The 24,739-nt window shown below is 38.9% G+C and overlaps 1 protein-coding gene across 3 annotated transcripts in view; it reads left to right on the top strand.

Moving 5' to 3' along the window:
- Window positions 1-24,739, top strand: part of LARGE1 (LARGE xylosyl- and glucuronyltransferase 1) — a 237,452-nt gene that overhangs the window by 119,841 nt on the left and 92,872 nt on the right. For all 3 annotated transcript variants that reach the window (XM_072400166.1, XM_072400167.1, XM_072400168.1), the window contains 2 exons: window positions 14,818-14,900; window positions 22,320-22,443. In XM_072400166.1, the coding sequence (XP_072256267.1) occupies window positions 14,818-14,900; window positions 22,320-22,443 (207 nt within the window). The remainder of the gene's footprint in view (window positions 1-14,817; window positions 14,901-22,319; window positions 22,444-24,739) is intronic.

Here is a 24,739-nt window from a genome sequence, read left to right as displayed (position 1 = left end):
AGGCAGACAATGGTGGGGAGGACAAGAGATGATGAGGAGAACAATTAGAATGAAGGGGGCAGAAGGAAGAGAGAATACCTAGAGAACAACTAGAAGGAAGATGGAGGTCAGGAAGAAGAGCACAGGTAAGACACAAACGGTAGAACTAGAAGAATACAAGGTCAGGGAAGGGACAGGGGCTTCTAAAGTCTCTGCTCCTAATTAGACTCCTAACCAATGTTAGATTATTATTTTATTGACTACTGATGGGTCAAATCATGACACAGGCAAATTGAAACTGTGTATTTATTATTTTCTATTCAAATTTGGCTTTGTGCTACTTATTTTTTGCAGATAAATGTTAATATGAATAAATAGATAGATAGAGACATTATACATGTGTACAGATGTTGTATTTTGTAAAGCTTCTGCGTTTGTTGTACCAGTTTTCACCCACTGGTGCTTACAGCCAGACCATGTTTATCTCAGGGGTGTCTATATCACAGGCAAGTATTAGGATCCTCTTTATCATGCCATGTTTACAGCTCTGCAACTAATCCACCATTCCTGTCTGCTGCCTAATGATTAGTCAGTATGCCGATCTGTATGTTGGGATTAACTCTTGATTCATTTTGTCATTAATTCCAGAGAACTTTCTGCTTGTTCACACCTGTGTAATTCCCTTGGTCACATGTCATATCCGAGCCAGCTCTCATGTACTTTGGTCTAGAAAAGACAATTTTTTAGGAATTACTAAAATCATACCTAAAAACAAAGGACACTTTAATATTGTCACCACAACGTGAAAATAGATAATGCTCATTTTTTCGCCTGATACCCTCATAATCCTCATACCCCATAAAACACGCTGATCGACTGCACACCATACATTTAGTAAAGGACATAGAATTCCCTGAGCCAGTTTTAGATAATTAGGGGCCCTGAGCAAGAATCAAATTAAGACCTTCTGCCTGGAACACTATGGACCTTCTGACGCAACCCACTTCATAGGGTACATAATACTTCCTTTTGTCTTTCTACTTTTTATTTTGTGAAATACAAAAAGAGGAGAGACAGAGGAGTGATTGAAAAAAAAGAGAAAGTTGGCAAAGTGAAAGATTTGATGAAAATGTTGATATGTTTTAAATGTGAAACATGCCACCAAACTATTCCTGATTTGGAGGGACTAACCCTCTTTCAGTTTTAAGTCCCTTTTTCATTTTTTACTTTTGCCTTTACATTTGCGGTCAGTGGAGGTAATAAATGTCCCTGTGTCAATGGTCAGTGAGAGTAAAATTTGCCCATGGTCAGTAGAAAAAAACAAGGAGTACAAAAATGGCCCTGGCATAAATGATCATTGTGAGAAAAAAAACACTGTGACAGAGGTAATAAAAAAAAGGTCAATGAAAGTAAAAAATGTTCCTGTGTGAGCGGTCAGTTAAAGTAATCAATGCCTGAATGTTAGTGTTTAGTGCACATTGCTGGACATATACTTTAAACAAAGCTCTTTTGGCAGTTCAGAGATAAATTACACTTCAAGCACATATCCGGCACTTTCTTGCCTGGTGTATTGTTCCATTCTTTTTCAGAGCTCCTATAATCCAGCTTGATGTCTGAGTCTTAATGCATTGCTATCCTTTTGCCTCTTTTTTTGTGGCTTTGCTTTTGAATAAATGCTGCAGTGAAATTTTTGATGTAAGGAATTAATCATTTTGCCAGGATGTTTATTTCTGTGCATTTAGAATGAAGACAAATTTAGCTGACCATATTTCTTTTTGCCTTGGAATTCGTTTTATGTCCATGTTACTGATTCTTTATTTGTGTTTCTGCAAAATATCTTTAATAAAAGCTGCATGCTTGAAGCAACACTGTCAGGATAAGAGAATCCAAAACTCCTGCGATAAGATTCCTGCAATAAGATCCCATAAGATCCAAAATCCTACAATTAAAGAATAGATATAGTTCATCTCCCAGGTTCTATTTCTTCTAACTCCCCTCAGTTTCCAGCACTGCAGTGTCCATGGGACTTTCCAGTAATAAACACTTCCAGGAGTCTTGTATGCTTGTGTCCTTCCATCACATTCCATGGATCTATTCTCTGGCCATTACTATGTTACATGCAGGGGTTGGAGGACTGGACGTTGGCATTTATTGGGGGACACAAAGTCCATTGTATATGCCCTTTGAAAGTACTATGCCCGAATCTAGAATTAAATAGATGTTTTTTTTTTTGGGGGGGGGGGTTGATTTAATGTATATAAACCACTTTGAAGGTTCAACATATTTTTAAATGTGACACAAACAATAATTATGGGGGGAAAAAACAGAAGTCTTAAGTTTGCATATGTATTTACCTCCAAAAGTCAGTTCTGCAATTACAGCTACAGTCTCTTGGGTGTTATCTCTCTCTCTCTCTCTCTCTCTCTCTCTCTTATAATATTTCCCTTTTAACCACTTCATTTAGCAGTATATATAGTGCACTTCATCCCAGTCTCAAATCTCCGGCAGACTGTATTTGCTGTCATCAATTTTTCCTTCATTCTTGACCAATTTTCTTGTCCCTGCCATTGAAAAACACCCATAGAGCATGATGACACCACCACCATTCTCCAATAGAGGAATGGTATTCTCAGTAATGGGGAGTTGAAGTTTCTCATGAAGGCCAAAAATATAAATTTTAGTCTTATCTGACCAGAGAAACCTCCTATTTGACACTTACTATCAGGCAAACGTGTTTTCTTATGTGTTTCTTTAGGCAATAGTTTTTCTCCTATTTCCGCTGTGTATCATTGCAGCTTCTTTATTATAGATGTAAAAGAATTGATATTGATAGGATATTTTGTTATTTAACCCAACTCTGATCTAACTTGAATTTCCCCACAACTTTGTCCCTGACCTGTTTGGGGTGCTACTTGTTCTTCATGTTGCTGGCTTGGTGATGTTGTAGACTTGAGGGTCTATTATGGATGCAGACACCACGTGACAGATCATGTAACATTTTGATTGCACACAGGTAGACCCTAATCAACTAATAATGTTAAATTAATTGATTAGAACCTTTTAGTTTTGTTTATATTATTATAGAATGTATTTTAGTTTTTATCACTTCAATAATTTAGACTATAACGTTTTGGCTGTGTTATTTGGTTGAAAAAGCTTAAATATGTTGTATAAAGTGTTGCAGACTTGTCACTTAAATGATGATGAAGGAAGAGATACATTAGCTGGGCCAGCACAGAGTATAGTTTAGACACTAAAGAAGAGGAGAGTACTCTGAAAGGGCTGTGCTAGGTAAATTGACATCTTTTTAAAAAGTTATTTAATAGCAATGTTAAGCACATTTCCTCTCAGCAAAACACTAATGTTGACTCCAAGGAAGACTTTCACCATCTTGCTGGTGACATCACATGGAGTAATAAAAGCTTTTTCTTGCTACAAGAACAAGGTTAAAAAAAAATCATTTCATACAAAACGGGTGCCTATTTAGCAGCTCTCTCCCATTGGGAAGATACGGTCAACCCTTGTACTCATTTTAAATTTACCATTTATTTGAAGAACCCCTGCATTTCTGAGGCACATTATTTGGTACAATCTCCAGGTTACCATCGGATTAGTAAGAACAAAATTGAAGACTGCATTTGTAAATTGAGCAGCCCAAAGGACGCACCCTCACTGCCCCAAACTTTTTCTTGCTCCAGGCACTCCACTGTTTTTACAAGTCTAATTGGGCCTCTTAAGAAGATTTCTTGTTGCCGTGTCCTGCCTTTCCTTGTTAAATAATAAAGAGTGTGATCAATAACTCCGCAAGCCATTAATAAACTGTAGGTTTCCCAGCTCCTGAACACAATTCTCTGCCCGCTGTATTAATCTTCATGCAGAATGACTCGGGTGTCACAAGGCGGCACTGCTAAAATAATCATTGCATTAGGAGCACAGATACAGAGTGTGCACATGAAGGAGTGCAAACCCCAGCTGGGCTCTGGTGGCTATTTGATGTAGGTAGCTGTACAAGAAACCCCCCCCCCAAAAAAAAAAAAAAAAAAAAACCAATGGTTTTTTGATCTCTTTCGATTCCGGTCTCCCACAAAGTTTCCAGCCTTCCCAATAAAAATCTAGTGCTGGGATGCAACATCCTGGCAAATTCAATGGGCCTGATTTATTAAAGCTACCCAGGGCTGAATAGGGTACACAGTGAAGCTGGGTGATCCAGGAAACCTGAAAGGATCTGGTCCAAGATTAAAAACACATATGCTAGCAAATAGAAGAAGAAATCTATTTCAGGTTTGCTGGATCACCCAGCTTCACTGATGAAAGTGTATCCTCTCCAGCCTTGGAGAGCTTTAATACATCAGACCATATGGGTCAATAGTATGTCAGTAATGGTAGCCAGGCCCTAGATTTTTATTAGTTGGGCTGCAGACAACACAGAAGGCCATTAGGACTTATGAAAGGGGTTATTATTGGATCTGGGGTGGGAGGGGGGGATAGTGATCACTACTTTGTGTATGTAAAGGGGCTAAGGAGGGGCTGAGCAATTTTGGAACAAACCTAAACTCTTAAAAATTGTATTATACAAAGCTAAAACCTATATTTCTTTTTAATTAGGTAAATTGAGAACCTTGCATCCCATTTTTTTTACCATCTGGAAGCAGCAAGTGGCATATTATTTGCCACATTTATGTGTTTTCACCAGGCTGGTTTACTGTTTATGTTGTGACAGCACATGGGTATATGCAGATCATCTTATACAGACACAGCTTATTCAGAGGAGGGACACTCTCCCCTAAGGACCACTTAGATCGAGCACCCAAATTCCGTGCAGGTGGTGCCGGGGACTCTCATTTGAAAGTACATTGAGATTTGTAGTATATACAAGGAAACATCTTTTTTGTTCACTAGTTTGGGTAACGTGGGAAAAAAAATAAACCATTCCCAGATTTGTATAGTTGTCTTTGTCAGCACCAGGAAGTTTCACCTATTTCGATGTCACCAGGACAGCAAGCTATGGCAAATCTAAAATATTACAATTGTCACTTTATCATGTGTGTCTCTTGGACAGGAAGAGGAGGCAATCTTCTGAGTTGGATACCAAGAGTCAGTGGTATCACTTGGGAGGGAAGGGGGTACCTACCACAATAGGTAAAGCCATCAAGGGGGTGACACCAATATAACTGTTAATTAGTATTTGTAAACATATATCAATACCTTTTTTATTACATGTAGTAATAAAAGCAGAACTACATTGCAGAAGTATTTAGGAATTAAATAAGGAATAAGGTAGGTATAATAATGCTAGGAATAAGGTAAGTATACCAAGACACCAATCCCAGATTCAGTCACATTGTATTTATCATATGCTATATTTATGCTTTAGAGAGATGAACAGGTGGCAATTAACTTTGCATTAAGATGATGCCTTTAAAATAAGTGAACTTGCTGCATTTTATGGTGAATTATTGTTGTAAGAGGAGAAGTGATTAATTCAAACATGTGTGTGAGTAGAGAATCATTGCACCATTTAATGTTTTTGTGAAAGCGCAGTGGGCGTGCCCAGCGGCATTTTTCATCTCATGTATTCCCAATTACTGTCAGATGAGTGGAAATAATACAGACAGCGTGCAATAAAATTGGAAACATAACAATAAGGGTAAAGTGTTGTCATCCAAATGCCATGCCTCTCAAATTTCTGAAATAAAGAGGGACAGCTCTCAGTACAAAGTATGTAATCAAAAAAACCCACCTGCCACGTCTCTATTTATGTGGGCAAGATGAAATACATTTGTTAGAAATTTTGCTTTACAATGAAAGTGCTTCCTACACCCCTATAAAGAATAGAAATGCAATACTTTGTATATGGATGAAAGGATTTGTGTAGTATAGCACTTTTGATAGTTATAAAGTACTTAAAGTACAATATAGTCGTCTCTGCATCAAAGAGGGGCAGCTGGGGAGTGTGTGTGTTTTGGGTCACATACATACATAAACATACAAAGAATGTAAATTGTTACATGTTATGTAGGTATAAAAGTACATTATTCCTAGCAACAATGGTCCTTTAAAAATTTTCTGTCACCAACTTGAATAATTGTAAATTGTTTTAATTGCATTGCAATGTTCCTTTGGAAAAGTCAGTTTCCTCCCTCTGTACATGTCATAACCGTCTGGGAGGATCTAAATACTGCCAGCTCCTCTGCTCCAATATCGTGACAATATGGTGGCTCAGAGGTTAGCACTCTTGCATTTGCAGAGGTAGGTCCCAGGTTTGTATCCTGGCCAGGGCACTATATGCATGGAGTTTGCAGATTATCCCTGTGTTTGTGTGGGTTTCCTGCGGGTACTCCGGTTTCTTCCCACATACCAAAAACATGCAGTTATTTGGCCCCCCGAAAAAATTGACCTTAGACTACATTAATGACACATGACTAAGGTAGTGTCATTAGATTGTGAGCCCCTTTAAGGGACAGTTATTGTCCTGACCATGGACTTTGTACACTGCTGTGTAATATGATGGTGCTGTATAAATACTGTGTAATAATAATAGGAAAGGATTAAAATGAAATCCTAGAGTGTCACCTCCACTGGTTCTGCTTACATCACATAATTACCATGCAGAAAATATATCAAATGCATATATATATATATAATGGGAAGCTTTTTGTTAACATACATATACTGGAAAAAGATTTTCTTTAGAGGTCAACTCCTAGCTAAAACCTTTTGATTGTATGTTGGATTGAATGTCAAAGGGTTGAAGCTGGTACCTTTCAGCATTGGCCTGGCGAGTTTGTAACACATGACCCTTGGCACCAAAATCTCGGGGGGTCAGCTTTCTTACAAAGTTCCTAGGTATGGCTTAAGCTTTTATTAAGTTTTTATTTCTCAATGAAAAATACCATCCCAAACTGACCCCTATAGTTTAATGGCCAGCGTGCACAATGATACTGACATCAAACAGACTTCAAGAAATATGTCAGCACTGAGATGAATGAACTGACCTTTTATTAAGGCAGCACAACAACAGAGTATTCAAAGCGTATTACCACAAATTGTTCAATAAAACAACTACCATGCAGGTCCTTTTTTAGGCACTTTCTCCCTGTTTCTCTTTAGTTTTTGTCTTTGTCACTCTATCAAACACTAAACAAAAAGAGTTACCCTGTAACCAGGCTTTGCACGTTAGGCTTTTTCAGGGTGACTTATAAAAGATGCTTTAACATAAAAGATGCTTTTTTTTTAAACAACAAACTTCAAAAACACCTTTAGCGAAAGCCAAAAGCCAACCAGACCAGAAAGTCATAATGTTTAAAGTAATCCCAGTTACTAAAATTTATTTTAAAGTAGAACTTAAGATGAACAATATAAAAAAAATTATCTAAAAAAATATTAGCCGACAGGTTCCCTAATGCAGAACAAACACACATTCTATGTCCCTACTACAGTGAAAAAAACATACCTGTCTGCCCACAATCTTCTTCATTCTGTACAATGAGATGGGCATGTGCAGCTCAGTGTACAATCCCTGCATAGCTGGCTGCCAGGAAAGAATGAACTAATTTAATAAAGCTTTCCAAGACTGGAGAAGATTCACTTTCCACAGTGAAGCTGGGTGACCCATCACATCTGGAATGGATTTCCTTAAAGTCATTTTGCTATTTGCTAGCAAATGTTTTAAATCCTGGTCCATTCCAGGTTTACTGAATCACCCAGCTTCGTTGATGAAAGTGTATCCTCTCTAGTCTTGAAGAGCTTTAATAAATCTTGTCCATACACAGGCATTACCTCATTCCAGCCTACAATCTCAATCTAAATGGCCAAAAATCCCAGACTCAAAAGAGGACAGGATGAAGATGGAGCAAGTTAATGTGAATTCAGTTAACAATTGCAAGCTAGCAGGTACCTTTATTCTTTTTCAGAAGAGACATTCCCTCTGCAATAAAGATCCTGCCTTATTGCAAATGTATTTTTTACCTTTAGTTCCATTTCAAGCTCTGTCATGTCAATATTATTTTATGTTTCAATATCTTTATTAAGTTTTTATTTTCAAGAAAACATAAAAAAACAATGCATATAATTTATTTATATAGCTAAAAAAACAATTAATTCTACTCAACATTTGACAGAATATTGAGTTCATACAACTAATCTCATAATGTCTGGTAGATATATCATTACATTAATTTTCTGTTACACTATCCTTTTTCAGTGTATTATTAAACTCCAAAAAAAAAAAATGAGGGAGAAAGAATCTATTAAGCGGGGGAACCTTTCCCACGTAAAGTGCCTAATCTGTGTTATATCTAATTCTACAATTCTAATTACAAACAATACATTACATAAAAAATAAAATAAAAATACATTAAAAAACTGCGTATCTTTAACTATAAATACAATCTCGTCTACTGTTAGAATAGATTTCTAGTAAAATAAATTGATAGGGTGAAAAAAAAAAGAAAAAAGTGGCAGATGAGGGAGAAAAACTCCCATAGTGGAAATCTAGTGCGTGTTCCTTCCGAGTTCCTCTCCAATAAAAACAAAAAGAATGAGTGAGAAGAGTGTCCTCTCTTTGGAGTGTCTGCTAATTCTTACAGTCTTATTCAGTTCTGTACATGATTATGCATGAATCAAATATACATACACACAAGACACAAAAAACGGGTCAATATTACTTTAAAAGTCATTTTTAATATTTTAGAAAGGACAGACCTTCTTAGTTATTGTCTCCCCACTTCCAAATGGGACAAATGTTCACTCCAATGCACAGGCATAGTCCACTGTTGTCACCAGCTGCAAACCTATCCTATAAAATGTCATATAGCCATCACAGGAGGGCTGCATAGGGGCTGCATATAATCAGCATCACTGAGCTGCAACAAATGATTTAAAACAAAACCAATGCAATTTATTTATGATACACAATATTTTCTCAAACTAAATGTCATCCATTTAGGATTTAGCCCCTGAAGCAAAATGGCCTCACTCCTGCTTGGCAAAACCTTCCTCAGCAGCTGCATCTTTATACATTGTGCTTTGCAGCAGTATTGATGTGCAGATTATGTCTGCAGAAAAAGAACAGATATAACTCTACAGTATTGTTCAGGTGCAAGCTGGGATATATTGTATGCTGCTTCCTCCAAAATCCAGATAAAATTAGGCATTGGCTCAGTGTACGCTACCGATAAAATTGTGCTGGCATTTTCAAGGCATAAAGGAAAACAAAATGCATTTTTCTGTAATCCTATCATACAATGCCCAGAGCTCTGCTGTCTTTTTATCAGAGAATCATGAGGAATTTTATAACGAATATCAGAGTCCTGAGGATTTATATATAGAATACCTATTTCTACTTTATTTAAATGATGAGTCACAAAATTGCTCATTCTATGCAGGGATTTAGGTAGTTCTGCCAGGAAGATGCTGGACTGACCTTTAAGAGGGTTATAAAGGGGGAAGGAATTTAAAAGAGAATTATGGAATGTTTTTTTTATATTGATTTAGGCATTCTATGTGTTTTTGTTTTTGTAAACGTACCTTCTAAATATCTACTTCTCCCACCAGTGGCAGGGGACAGGGAAGCTTTCAGTATAGCTGCAGGTGGAACCGGCTGTAGAAGTTGGGCAAACAAATGCAATGCAGATAATGTACTAAAAGAGTTTGTTTGTTGTAACTCTGCAAGGGGTAATTCACTTTATCTTCTCCTAATGGGGTGCATAGGAAAAACCTTTAGATTGGACATGATTAGATGTTCTTTGCTAAGAAAATGTTACCACATTCAATAAACAACAAAAATTATCCCACAGTCATGCCTGAACAGAAAAAAGCCTTCCCCTAACGTTTTAAAGTGAAATTTTGGTGGTCACTGTTCCTGTAGATTAGCCATACAATTTTTAGTTCTAGGTACAGATATTTTAAGGAGTTGAACAGATAAATGTTATTCCGGATCAGGGGACTGCTGCACACATGCTTGAATTGTGCTGGAGGTGATCATGGCTATTCCTTTGTTGTATGTACATAGATTAGGAAAGGAAGTGTGCTTATCTCAGGACTATTAGGTGAAAATAAGGAATAAAAGTCTAAAAAAAAGGGAAAGTAATGCAGCAACCACATCTAAGATCTGGTGAGCTGCAAAATGTGACATTTTTTTATTTGGATAGACATTGAGTTTTCCACCTTTGGAAAGGCTGGATTGGAGTTTACAATAAGTCTGAACTGTTTACTTGAGCATTATTAAACAATAAATTAAAATACTTTTTTGGCCTTACAATTTATCATTTTTGATTTTTTGCTAGCTTTCAGTGAGGGCCTTCATGGCAGGGTCTCCAGGTAATAATGAAAACAATGTAACAACGTAACAATGGCTGTTTAATGTAAAATAGAAAACAAGTTCACGGATTGACAGCAGTGATTGTCCTTTGAGCACAGACACTAATAAGTGAAACACACATCTCTGGCCATCCGTTTCTACCTCGTGAGACTGTTATTATAAAAAATGTATTTAATATATAAAACCTTCCGTGACAGACTTTTTTTTCTGCATGCAGGAGGTTAATTGTGTCTCACATTTACCAGCGGTGCGGAGAGTCGTGCATACCCTCAGCCCTTTTCTATTTATAATACCTCCAGCTTTTCCCTTTTTCCTTTTATTTTCTCCCATAATCGTTATGGAAATGGCGTGATTCTCATTTTCTTTTAGCTTAGCCCATTATGGTCGATGCAAAACGCATCTCCTCCTCTACCCGAATGCAATTTCCCCGTAATAACGGCTTAGCGCCATAATTGTATTATACCTCAATTAAAATAGTTTGAACAAAACGGTCTCCAGTGGGCTTCCAAACAGCTGCGGAGTGCCTCCACCTCGCCTCAATTAACGCTGATAAAGAATGACTTTCACTGACATAGAAGACTCCTTTCTAGAGGTGGCTGCACTTTCTTCGCAGAGAAAAAGTGTGGAAGAGATACAGGAAAATACCAGAGCCTGACATCCTCGCCAACTATGTGTCTGTGCCCACCTCCTCTACTATATTATTCAGTTTACCAGCTTGGGAATCATAGACACCAACCATCACTAAGTATACCTGTAAATAAAGTGTAGGATAAAGATGTAGGATGTACAGGGTCAATAAGTAATTATTGGGGTTTGCACGGATTATATCAATAAATGATAAGGACCACAATGGTACAACATATGTACATTTTAAAGTATATCATTGGGTTCTACTTTAAAGCTTATGTGTAGAAGTTGTGTTTAGGGAAAAGTTTGAGTTTGCGAGTTAGGTTGGGGGTAAAGACTAGATTTAGGAGTAAAATTGGGGTTAAGATTTAGGAGTTGGGGATAAAGATTAGGCTTTGAAGTTACATTAAGGGTAAGGGTCAGGTTTAGGAATACATTTGGGGTAATGATTAGATATGTATGATTTTTGAGATAACATACACACGTCAGATGATTCTAGTCCGATAATCGCCGCAGGGCTGATATTGGACGAGAATCTGACCTATGTGCAGCTCGTCGCTTGTTGTTCATGGATCCATCCTGGGGGATCCACAAACTTCGAACGATCATAATGGAAGTGAAGGGGAGAGAGCTCAGCGGGGTTCCACTCCTTTGTCTTGCCCCGTTGTTCTCCCCCCTCTCAATAGAGCAGAACAGCGCTGTATGTACAGTGCTTATTCAGTCTTTTGTTGTTGGAAAGGATCGAGAAAGATCCTTTCCAACAACAATTAACGTGTGTATGCAGCCTTAGGTTACAAAGTAGGATTGGGGTTTAGAGTTCATTTTAGAAGTTACATTAACATTAAGACTAGGTTTGGAGTTAGGTTTGGAAAATAGGTTAGAATAATAGAACAGGTTTACAAATTAGGTTAAAGTTGTGGGTTAGATAGAGGTGTTAGGTTTTAGGAGTTAGTTTGGAGGTTAAGGCTTAGGAGTTATATTGGTTTCAACTGTTTTTTATTGGCATTTAAACATAGGTAGGAAGGTAAACAAAGATTGAGAAGAGGGTGTACATGTAATAGGCGGTTAGTAGGAACAAATGTACAGGGGGGAACAACAACAAGCAATCAATACAGAAGGTAAAGAAAAAGTTTTTAAATAAGATTATTTTGTGAATTTTGTAACCAGATAATCCAATCTGCTTTTTGATATTTGTTATCTTTTGGAGTTGCATTAAGGTAAAGAGTGTAAGACGATAAGTAAGTGGAATTAAACCTGTGATACTCTTTGGCCACCTTGATTGGCTGGGCTGAGAGGACATAACTCTCCCGCCAGTGCGTTATTCATTTCCCACATGGGAACCCAGGATTGCCGGGTGTCCTTGTATCCAAAGCTGAGCTGTGAATGGCAACTCATCATTTTTACAGTTTTCTGGAGCAATGAGGCAGGAAGAAGAGATTATTGTAGAAGGGACATTGCTTGCTCCTTTCTGCAATAATGACCTGCCTGATTGTGGATTTTGAAATTTTAGTTCTGCTTTCACAACAAGCAATTTAGCTTTCTATTACGTGTAAGTGTTCAATGAGTAGGTTGCAGAGCGCTGTCTCAAAAACCAGGGAACACATTGACCTGTACAAGGTAAGTTTCAGGTAAAATTCTAACACCAGCCACCAAGAAAAAAGAAAGCAGAGCATTTGGGTGTACAAGATATATGCCATAATAAAATCTGGCACCTCTCCCAGCTGTAATGCTGTGTTCATTGATACAAAATTTTATGGCCTACTTGATTAGACCCTCGGAAGACTTCTAAAGTGAGTGGTAGATTACCGCATCCGACTACGATAACATCAATATGGATGCCGGAAGATTTTCCCCTTCGTGTGCTCAACATACATTCTTCTGTTCATGCCTAAACCATTGCGGTAATTTTGTGCCATCAGTTTCCATAGCGACAAGAAACTTGCCCCAAGCAGAAAATCAACAAGCACTTTATCAATGAAGTAATTGTAGTCCTTCGCCAGGCCGAAACTGTTAATATTTGCATCCTGCCAAGGCCATAGAAAAGAAGCCTTCCAAACACAATTATACTGCCCAGATTAGATCTGAGTGTCCTAAAATACAGACGTCTTTCGTCACGCCACGATTGCGAACCTTCAGGCAATCCCTGGCAAAAAAGCGGCTTTATTTTTTTTTTGTCAGTTTCCATGCCTGATTAGCTGCAGCTGTGCCTCTTGAGGGAGTTCAGGCCATCATTTAGTGAAATGGAATTATCTGATACTCAAATGTCATTCCGTTCCTGATTTGCAGTCAAAAAATGCCAACCCTGTGTCAGACTCAACACTAATCCGCAATGGAAATTAGGTGAACGTATGTCTGAATTTCTGCTGGATTTTTAGGGGAATAAAGCAAACATTTTCCTCCCAGTTCCTGCTTTGGGCTGACAACTCTGAGCTGCTGCCTTGCAATTAGACAACAGTGTTGTCAGCCTGACATACACATTTAGCATCTTAAAGACCTCATAAGGTATTTCACTTAGCAGGCTGCCCTGCTTCAGGACCATTGGTTTGGGTCTTGTGACCCATACAATAAAGTGATGTAATGTATGTTCTGTAGTGTTGCAAAAATCACTTGGAAAAAAAAATAAATACAACAGGTATCATCTCCAGTGGTACTTTTTACTGTGCTCCAGCTACCCACAAAACCAGACCAAACTCCCTTCACTTTTCAAAATAAACATTAGAAGTTGCAGCAAGTCAGATAGAAAGCACATCATTTACTGACTGGAGGACGTCCAACAATATTTAGCTGATTCCTCACTGTTCCAGACTCAGCATTTTTATTGACTGGATTTCATTTCTTTCATGGAGGCTTAGCATCATATTTGGGTATTAGCTGGTATGGTGCCTATGGAGCCCAGTCCTTCAGACTTAACATCCACCCATCAATGCATTTTGATATTTGCTATTCCAAGATCCAGCCTTCTGTTTCCATCAGGATTGAGGTCTCTCGATAGACGGGAACTTATCCCTTCGTCAGCATGTTGATGAGGGATAGGGTGTTGGAACCAGGAAAATGCAACATTGGGGCAGATTAAAGTTCAGCTTTAATTGCTTGTTCCTGTAAAAGTTTTTACAAGGACAGAAAGTGCGGGATAATGTGATTTAAACAGGCTAGATGGTTCAGTGGTACAGATTAAGATTGCATTAGGAAAGAAAAGGGAAATTTTACATTTTTTTGCTGTCTGTGCCCTGGTGGAATGATTTAAAAAAGTGAATTGCTCTCTTAGACAGTCTTCACCTGAACAAATATCTCCATTTTAAGATTTCTTCTCTGAAGACAACTCTAACATTTTAGATCTATTATCAATTTCTGTCTGTAAAAATGGTTACCAGGACAATAATAGAGGGTGAATTTCTCCCTCAGAGACAGACAGAAATACAAATCCTACTGAGGGTCTAATCCTTCCACATTTCATCCAATTTCAGGTTTCTGTAGGGCTACATTTATTTTCTTTGGTGGGCTTCATCCTTGCCTGCTAGCCTGTAGCTATTGTTGGGGTGGCAGGACTATCATTGCCAGTGGCTGACCCTCTGAGTGGGCCTTTGTGTGTAAATTGTGCTTGATGGTTGTGCCAGTGGTTTTCTTGCCAATTACACAGCTAGAGACGGGTGTTGTAGTGGGACATAGCAGCCTGATTCACATGTAGCCCATTGCTTGTATTGCTGTGTGTGGATGCCTGAATCCTGGAAAATGTTAGTTGGTTAACAATTTCTGCACTATTGTTAAGGTTTACTTGCGCACATGAAAATGTTCATTAGCAACCTGTCTCATTAGCAATCTGCAGGCAGATGCAGAATACATATATTGTATTGTTTATTCACTGTAACATAAATTCTTTTGTTTCTTTGCAGACAATCCATGTTGCCATTGTGTGTGCTGGGTACAAGGCCAGCCGTGATGTTGTCACCCTGGTGAAGTCTGTCTTATTTCACAGGTAAGATTGATGCCTGTATTGTATATTTACAGATCTCTGCCATACTACACAGTCTACTTGGTTACCTAAGTTTTCTTTACTGGAGTTGAGCAACAGGGTCTGGTCATTTGTCTTTCTCAGCCCATGAGCAGACAGCAAGGAAGCAGCAAAAATGGATTATTTGTCCCTCCCACAGTCAAAACACTTCAGCTCAGGGGCTCAGAGGTTTGCAGTCTGGCCTTTGCAGCGCTGGGTCCCAGGTTTGACTCTCAGACTCTCTGCATGGAGATTGCAGGTTCTCCCCATGTTTGCATGGGTTTTCTCTCAGTACTCAGATTTCCTCCAACATTCCAAAAACATGAAGTTAGGTTAATTGGCTTCCCCCCAAAATTGACCTTAGACTGTATTAAAGACATATGACAATGGTAGGGACATTAGATTGTGAGCCCCTTTGAGGGACAGTTAGTTATATGACTATGACCTTTGTAAAGCACTGTGTAATATGTTGGTGCTATATAAATACTGTGTAATAATAATAATAATGCTAATTCAAATGCACTGGAGTGCAGCTGATTGACTCCTAGTGCTGAATCTTTCTTTGCCAGTGGTGCTGTACATGGGACTACAGGAGGCTAGTGCCAAACCAAGCTAATGCACATATATTAACAGTATTGAGGCAGAACTAAACTTTTAAAATATAAACAAATCCTATACTGAGATGTGTGTGTGCATTAAGGCAGGTAAGTATGTTTTTTTGCAGATCATCATCTGTCCCTTCTGCAGTATAAATCCTGCCCGCTCACATATTTTTTTTCAATGAACTATAGTTCTGCTTTAAATTGTATAATTTGTATAGTAGAGGAAACTTGATAAGTGATTGGAAAGGTCCAGCAGTTCAACCTAATTTGTGCTTCTCATTTTACCCCATAGTTCCCACTATAAACCCTAACTCTGTTTCCCCTGGCACTCGCTCCCCCCTTATCAGGGTAGGACAGAATAAGGAAATCTCAAAACCCCAGTTTATGCTTTGATGCCTGTGTCCCTTTTGGTGGATGCCTTTCAAAAGCAACCTTTCTAAACCTCTTTACCTCTGAGGAATCCTTAAAATAGTCATTTAATAGGATTCATTTAGTGGGAAAAATTGGTTGCCATTTGTAGGTTTGCCTCCCATACATTAGTACTCAGAATGTCACCTTTTTCTGACTGCTAAAGAGGTCATTGGTTTCAAGCATCCAGCTGTATGAAGTGGCAGAATGAGGCAGGCACATCTTATGGGAGGTCAGTTAGCTGTAGCTCAAGGAAACTATGTCAACTTCTGGAGGAACCCGATGGTTCCATGGGACCCTTGTTGAGAATGGCTTTTCTAGAGGTTTGGGTGTTTCTATGCAGACTGCATTAACATGCATGCATCCCCAGGCACTGCTCACATGCAGTTCTGTTAAAAGTACTTTAGCACCCAAGGTGAGATGGCCATAGTCTAACCTCACTATAAGCAGTAACATACATTGCAAGTCCTACCCTTTTTTGCTGAAGCACACAAAGCAGCTTCTTCTCATGCCAACCTTTTTGCCTGGTCATGCCAACATGTGATGGTGAGTTTGTGTGAATGAAAGAACTAAAATCCAATGAATAAAAAGGGTGGTTCGGGTAGAAAAGAGCTAGATGATGCTGGATGTCTTCCAAATGTTGTGGGCTCGTTCTGACTTTTCTAATGCACATTATAAGAAGCTCACAGTGTGCAGTGAAATCAATTTTAGTACAGGAGAAGACAACTGTGCAAGACTGAGGGCAAGGGTGGAGTTCAGCTTTAATCCCTAAACCTACAAAATCTCTAAAAACCTGGCATGTATATTTATGATGGCAGGTCGGCTTGACTATACAATATATTGTGCTTGCAAAGATATCTAGCTGTCGGAGACGATAGCAGAGAGAGAGGAGATAAAGTCTACAGGGAGGGGGATTCGGTATGGTAAACACAGATACACAGGAGGAGGAAAACATTCATGTTATTAAAAAAAAGTCATCTACTCAGATGCAATTTCTTTGCTAGCTTTAAATGGTATTTTTTATTGTAATCCTTTTAATGTGTATGTACCACTCAGGAGAGGTGAGGAGGTTTTTTATGTCATCTGCCTCTATGTATCCGTTATGTTCTGGTGATCCTGCGAGGAGATGTGTTCGCTTTGCTCTCTTGCAATTGAGCGATGTTTAATTCATATTTATGATAAGCTGAACATTTTCATGTCATTTTTTGTTTATTGCTGTATCAGTAATTGTAAAGCAACTATTTTGTTTGAATATAAACGTTTTTTTTATAGTTGCAAAGATGTTTAATTTAGATTGCATTTTATAAAATGAACAGATGCCTTATCTCTTTATTTTGTCTTGTTTTTGGCTGCCCATAGGCACGGGGGAAATCTAGGTTTATGTTTTTACTTCACAATATTTCATTTGTTTTTAGAGCTTTTCCTAAATCTAACAGGTTGATTTCTTCTCAGTTAGAACCTGGTTTGCTTTTCTGACAACTGTGGTATTGTGACCTTCCCTTGACTGCGGCAGGTCAGAGCCTTTCACACTCAATAAGAAATCCCCAACCAAAAATGACAACTGTGTGTATGGTGTAAGTGACCTCTCGGCTGTTATTTTCAAAAAATTTTAATAAAGCTTTCCGACAAATTACCATCAGATAAACCGTTACAACATTGCAACTTTCAATAATACAACATTACCAACCCCATCAGCTTGCAGGTCTAAAACCACCATTAACCAGGGATCTGCACCTCTCATTGCTATACCCGGCTCCCAGGTGCAACTTCACTGCCTTGAGAACGATATCAGTTACGCATACTATTCCCTAACAATTGGCCACTCCACCCCATACCATAGATGGCTCTCCACACCACTCCATCACCTTCTCCATGCACTGCACTCAATGACCCCAAACAGCCAATCCGTTTGCTACCACCTAAACCACCCAAAAAACATACAACGGGCAGGAAGCTTCTTCTCTGCTGACCGGACCTCTGCCTCTCCCCTTCACCCCCACCTGCCTATATCACTTAATTTACCCATCCACTATTTACTTTATCCACCTATTTTTGCCTTACCCTCTCCCTGACCTCCCACACCCCAAATGTAACCCTCTTCTGCCCTGTTCAGCCTTCCCACCCAGTCATGCTAGGCCTGTGCCTAGCGCCTGAGGAAGCATTTCTTCAGTATCCTTTTCACCAATCTGCAAAACTGTAACTTTGTAGTAAGTGGCAATATAAGAAATTGGAGCTGCGCCTAATCTGTATTAGATATTTGTGAACACAGACAAGATATGATTGTGTTATATGTAAGGCTGCGTACACACATGCAGTTTTTATAAAGAAAAAGAGTGATGGATGAATGAACGAGCGCTGTCCACACAGGGCTGTTTTGTTGATAGAGGAGGGGGTCGAACGAGTGTATGGAACCCCATTGTGCTGTCTTCCCCCACATCCCATTAGGCCATCACTGTACACATGTTAGATTCTCACCAGAGATGAGCACGACCATGTGTATCCGGTAAAAATCATCTGACGTGTGTATAGAGCTTCAGCTGATGACAAAGTACAGTATATACCGACCCTGGATTATGCCTGAACAAAGATAACTCCATTCCTCTGGAGAAAAGAAAACAGATAAAGGAAATGGCAAGGGGAGTGCTGTGATTTCTGTGAGAGAATAACTGGAACATTTGCTAAGTATAAATGCACATTAGGTTTACTGGATCAAAATTTAGATCTGAATAAAGTAACAATGAAGCACTACAGTCAAAAGATGAAGAATAGATTTTTCAATTTGTGAGCACAATATACCTGCCTATCTAGGAGATTTTGTCATAGACTAAGCCATGTCACTGGCATTGATTGCTCTGATGCTGTTAACTTGATGTTACAGAATCACCAGTTTATGAACTGTTTGCAAGTGTAGTGGTGTGTCCCTGACTCTGCTCACTTCCACTCTTTATTCCATTGGAGGGGTTAATAGCTTAGCCATTATTTTAGTAAAAGTTATCCTTGGATTTTCCACCTATTTCCTGACTTATCTTCCTAGACTTTCTTTTTCACTCTTCTCTGCATCTGCCAAGGGTACACATTACCCTTTGGATGGATAGAAGACCAGGCCTGACCTGTGTCTACTAAATGAGAGGATACCATGACAGCAGCCCTGGCTTGGCCTGAAATTGCACGTATGATAGTAAGTTGTGGTATAGGTAAACAGGTAAGGGGCTGGGTGGTGTCACAAAGTTTTAAAACCACAAGCTTTCAAGTGTAGTCACCCTGGGATCACCAGAAAAATCCATTACTTTACTAACTACTTGACAGGTAAAACGCTTTCACATAAATGTGTTTGATCCCTGTTGATAGCTGTTTTCTGATGCTGACCTTCAAATAAAGTCTTCTTTTGTTGTGACTAACCTGTAAAATTTAGTACTGGGCTCTCTGTTTAGTTCACACTTAAAGAAATGCTATTAAAGGTTTTTTCTCCCTTTTTTTACCACTTAAAATTTGATTGTGCAGCGTATCATTGTCAGATTTCCATAACAAGCCCATCTCTGTCACTAAATGATCTGCTTGCATGCTGCATCCATCGACTTATCCCAAGGGTTCAGAGACCTACCACTGATCCTAATGAGCGATGATTTGCCCCCTGATGGATCCCCAGGGCAGAATTGTAAACTCTTTCACCTGACGCCAGCAGTGAAGCCATCACACAGCCGACTTTCCAAGACCTTGGAATTTGTCTCTGGCAATTTTATTTTCTGCTAACATAGAGGGTTCTTTAAAAAAAGATCTGTAATAAATATGTTAAGGCTCAGAAGACCTAATCATGACACTGCTGAGGCAACGGCTTTGTCTAAAAGCTGCCAAGGAGGATTGTGCAGAATACAAAGCAAAGGTTTTCTTAAGATGAAAATGCTGCTGACACTTCAATAGGGGCTGCAGGTCGGCTGTAGAGGAACCAAAGAGGAATTTCAGGCAGACCCCAGAGCTCACTCAGACAGAATTCTGTGGATTAGCAAAAGGCTTTCTTAAGTTCAAAGGACCTGCTCTGGAAGGGCAGACTGATCACTTACAGGCACATAAGAAAAAACTACACCTACCCGGTTACTTTACTTTCACTACAAAAGTAATGTATAATTGCAAACAATTTTGTAATGTGATCTAATTAAAAAATACCTAGCTATACTAAATGGAGAAAAGTTTGTAGACACCTGGGAATCTCACCTACGTATGAGATTGTTGGACATCCCATCATTAAAACAGTTTTGGACATCCCATTATAAGACCATGCCTTTATGGAGCTGGCTTTGTGCACAGGGGCACAGTCATGTTGGAACAGAAATGGGTCTTCCCCAAACTGCCAACAAAGACTGGAGATCAGGGTCAGACCAAAGACCTGGGGCCCACCAGAGAATGTCAGAAAGGGCACACAAAATAAAGTGTTGTATGTAGGCATGTCTAAAGATGTGGGCACATTCAATACAGCATATGTCAGTTCACAATGTATGTCTTACAATGCATTGGAACCCATAGAATTGCTTTCAATGCCAACCAAAAATAGCCCTCAGGATTGGGGCCAGTGGCAGCATTAAAAATACCCCAGAAGCAGTGTTACTAGAAGCAATATTAACCCCCCAGGAGTATTATCAGTGGCAGTAATATTAACCCCCCAATCCCCTCTTTAAAAAAAAATAGTGTAGGGAAGATTGGCCCCTCAAGAGTGTTGTTATCAGCCTTGATAATAACCCCCACACCAAGAAGTGGTGTCAGTAATAGCAACATTAAAGTTAATGGGCCTGATTTATTAAAGCTCTCCAAGGCTTGATAGGATAGACTTTCATCAGTGAAGCTGGGTGATCCAGCAAACCAGGAATGGAGTTCTTAAAATGCAAATAATTTGAATTCTGGACCAGATCCAGATCTTGGACCGGATCCATACCAGGTTTGCTACATCACCCAGCTTCACTGATAAAAGTCTATCTTCTCCAATCGTGGGGAGCTTTAATAAATCAGGCTCAATGTCTTAACATATTAAATATGCATATACAAAAAGGGTTATACATTCAGTTTATAGACAGGAGATATTATACACTAATGGCAGATAATGTTTTTAATCAGAAGCATCTTTATGTGGCCTGGCTAGTATAAGAGTTCAAGGCAATATAACATTTTTTACTACCTGCAACATCCAAATAGTCCACTTGGTGCTCAGCCTTGTAACGGCATCCTAATGTGCCCATTAGATATCAAGAAAATCTTTCTTTGACAGAATATACACATCACCACTCTTGTCCCAGCTTTTGTAACACAATTATGTAAATAGCTGATTAAGTACATAATTGCATTAGGAAACTTGACAAAACTGATAGCTACACACAGTTACAATGTCACGTATCCTCTCGGCGTCCATAACTTACAGCTTGCGGGGCGCTCTTTTGTGAGCAGGGCCGCTCTGCTAATTCCCCGAAGATGGGATTAGATTTTAATGGATATCATTTGAATATCAAATGAAAGGATTTGTTCTCAGGAGTATGCCAAGGGTGACACATATCCACTAGACTGAAAGGAGAGGTTGGGGAAATAAAATCTCTTCCATTTATCCAGGAGATGGCAGCTTTTTTGTAGTGGAACTAATGTCTGTTTTCATGTCCCGATCAATAGATAAGGAGAAGAGACAGAAGTACAATTTGGAAAAAAAAACAGGGTTATGTAATCTTATTTATACGGTTTCAGGGAGGCAGTGGCGTGTTCTTAGTAAGAACACAATTTTGAGTAATTATAGCATTTGAAGAGATTGTATTACAAACCCAAGCAATTGAAACTGAGTATACAATGGAAAAAAGTACATAATCAAAAAGTGTGGTGATAACCACATGCCGAAATGATTGGAAGATCACCATATACAGGAAGCCAAATCTATGTGAACCTTTATGGGGAACAGGGCTAAATCCTGGTAATGCTCTACATATTTGCAACCTCAAAGCCCGCAGTACCAAGAATTTGGATTCTGAAGCGTGCTTTACGATTAAAAGACCCAGTTTAATCCAATAATAACATAACCCCCCCCTCCACATTAGCAATTAGAAGTCAAAGGAAACCAGTATTTAAAGCTGTAATGAAGGGGTGACCTTATAGTTCCCAGAAAACCTTGGTTTGTCATCTTTGTTATCATATGACTTATGTAATGAAATAAATGTTTTTGGATTATTTTACCTTTATTATGCTGCTGTTATTCCTTGCAACTTTCACATTGATTCACAAAGCAGAGGCCACCAAAACCATAAAATTACCAGTAGGGGTGAAAAATAGATCTTCTCTTTTACAGGTCTAGGTGAATCTACATACATGCAGAACATTGAGGTCTCTAAATGACCACCTAAAGTAAATCTTTTTTCCTTTTTAATTTCAGGAGAAACCCTCTTCACTTCCACCTCATCGCAGACACGATCGCCAAACAGATCTTGGCCACTCTTTTCCAGACATGGATGGTGCCCGCGGTGCGCGTTGATTTTTATGATGCAGATGAGCTGAAGGTAAAATATCATTTTTTCTACCTTACAGTCTTTGTCTCTGGAATTCTCAATTTTCAAGTAAATCTAAAACAAGGATTTAATGCATATTTTGGGAAAAGTCCACTGATGTCCTTTATCCTATTGGACAGGTGTCTCTTGCTTGTTCTGACCAACACTTTGCCTACATGGGCAATAAAGGTCAGAATGCCAGGATTTTGGAATCGTTTGTCTATCTTCTATCTCTGTATACAATACATAGCCTCCTAATGATATTTCACATTAAAAGTGGGTGCTAGGTACAAAACACTCGAAATGCAAGGGATGTTTCGTTTTTAATGTTTGAATCCACATTTTTTTTTAGAATGCTTGCTTCATTCATATCCTATTGGGATATTGCAGAGCCAGCCTATATCTATGGTTTTGGTTGTACACTTTCTCAAGATAGTACCATGCAGTAGGGGAGTCCTCTTGTTATGGTGGTACAATTGTCTTGTATATCATGAGCAACCAAAACTTTACCAGTAGGTAGTTTAACACACACAATTACAAAATCACACAACTATCTTACCTAATAATTGAGGTATGATGTAAAGTATGCAGCTTTGCTCACTAGTTCCTTTTGATCTTTGGAAGCAGACTATAGTTGAGGATTTTTTACAGGTTTGCTTGTCTACCATTTTTTTAATTGACAGAATTATTTTATATGAACATTATATCTAGTTTCTGGTCAACTTTAAAGTGGAATCCTCTTTTAAATATAAATGACAAAAAATACTAAATATGTCATAGACACATGGCATTCGATGGGAACAAGTGACACTTTCTGGTTGACAATAAGCACAGCTGAAAGACAGCTGATGTAATCAGTAGTGAGATTCAGCGGTAATTGCAGGGAGGCCGAGGGTGACCAATGCTATCTGGTTGTCTCCTCCTGGGGTAACATGGCTGCAGCTTGTGTATGAGTCAGTTTGATGAATCACCTCTTATCCTCTTTGTCTGCTCTCCCTCCTATACATTTCCAATCACAGCAACTTCTTCTCAGCCATCCTAAAACAAAAGGCAGCTTTTAGCTGACCACATAGACCTTAAGTTCACCAGATTCGGGACAGGCCTAGGCATATGTAAGTATGTTAAGCCATCGCCTGGGCCTGTTCTATGAGGAAAAGGCAGTCACGTGTTCTGAGTCCACAATTAGAGCTGATGGGAAAATTTAGGACGGCAGGTGACTTTTATTTTCATAGAGCAAAGATGACTGTCGTGGGTTCGCCTAAACACTTAATTAGACCCTGTCTCCAAACCGATTATTATTTTACCAAACAATCTATTCAAAAGAATATATGAACATTTAGGGAAGGACCTGCAGGGGGATCAAGTGGCTTCCGGCAGCTGGCACACTTTCACTGCAGCACATTTGACAGGGGGCCACAGTGAGTGGTATTGAAACGCTCACTGCCTCTCCCATTCAATTTACCATTGGGTTGCTGCAGGTAGATGCTACATGTAGAGCCTTCCCTGAAGCAGCAGTTGTTTTCCTATAAGACTTTGTGTAAACATCTTGCTTTCTTTATGATACCTGGTGACCCTGTGCTGAAGGACCTTATTAAGTCTCTTCATGTTACAGGGTGACAGGAATTGTGCTACTGTGTTTTCACCCTGTCCCATGTGCTTCATATGGAACCAAGTGGACATTTCAGGGCACATAACACATGCATGGTTCAGCAACAAGAAACCCATCTTCAGAAATTCCTCGTAACTATCTTCAGGTAGACGGGAAGTATCAGTAAGGAGGCGTGTATAACAAAGCAGACAATAACAAACAGTATTTTATAAAAATGGAATAACACAGGTCAACATGTCATTTTCATCATATATATTTTTATGTCGGCTTAGTAGTATTTTTGATGCCGATTTCAAATCTGGGTTCAGTTTTTCTCTTGCACGTCTAGTTTTTGTGATGCAGCTAATTATATATTGTGTGAAATTTGTTATAAATAGCCTTAACATATTACAACATGTAACATTAATTTTTTTAAGGTTAGAGACCGCACTAACTGAGATTGATTTCATTTGTCATCATGCCTAGAAATTGCCTTAATGATCCAGTCAGTTTCTGTTACCTGTGTGGTTCATTCACGATGAAAGCACAATGTTGCCAAATTACCACAGAACTTAAAAAGATATTCAAATTATGTTTTGGCTGTCCACTTGGTGACCAGGATAAAGTTTGACTGCTATTTTTGATGCGTCAACCAAAGTGGATTCTCAAGCTAAGCACAAAAATTGTATATCCCATCCTCAATTCTGCAATTAGGCCTGT

The sequence above is a fragment of the Pyxicephalus adspersus genome, chromosome 2, assembly GCF_032062135.1.
Source record: "Pyxicephalus adspersus chromosome 2, UCB_Pads_2.0, whole genome shotgun sequence".
Classification (NCBI taxonomy): Eukaryota; Metazoa; Chordata; class Amphibia; order Anura; family Pyxicephalidae; genus Pyxicephalus; species Pyxicephalus adspersus.
This window is presented reverse-complemented; position numbering and strand designations above follow the sequence as displayed.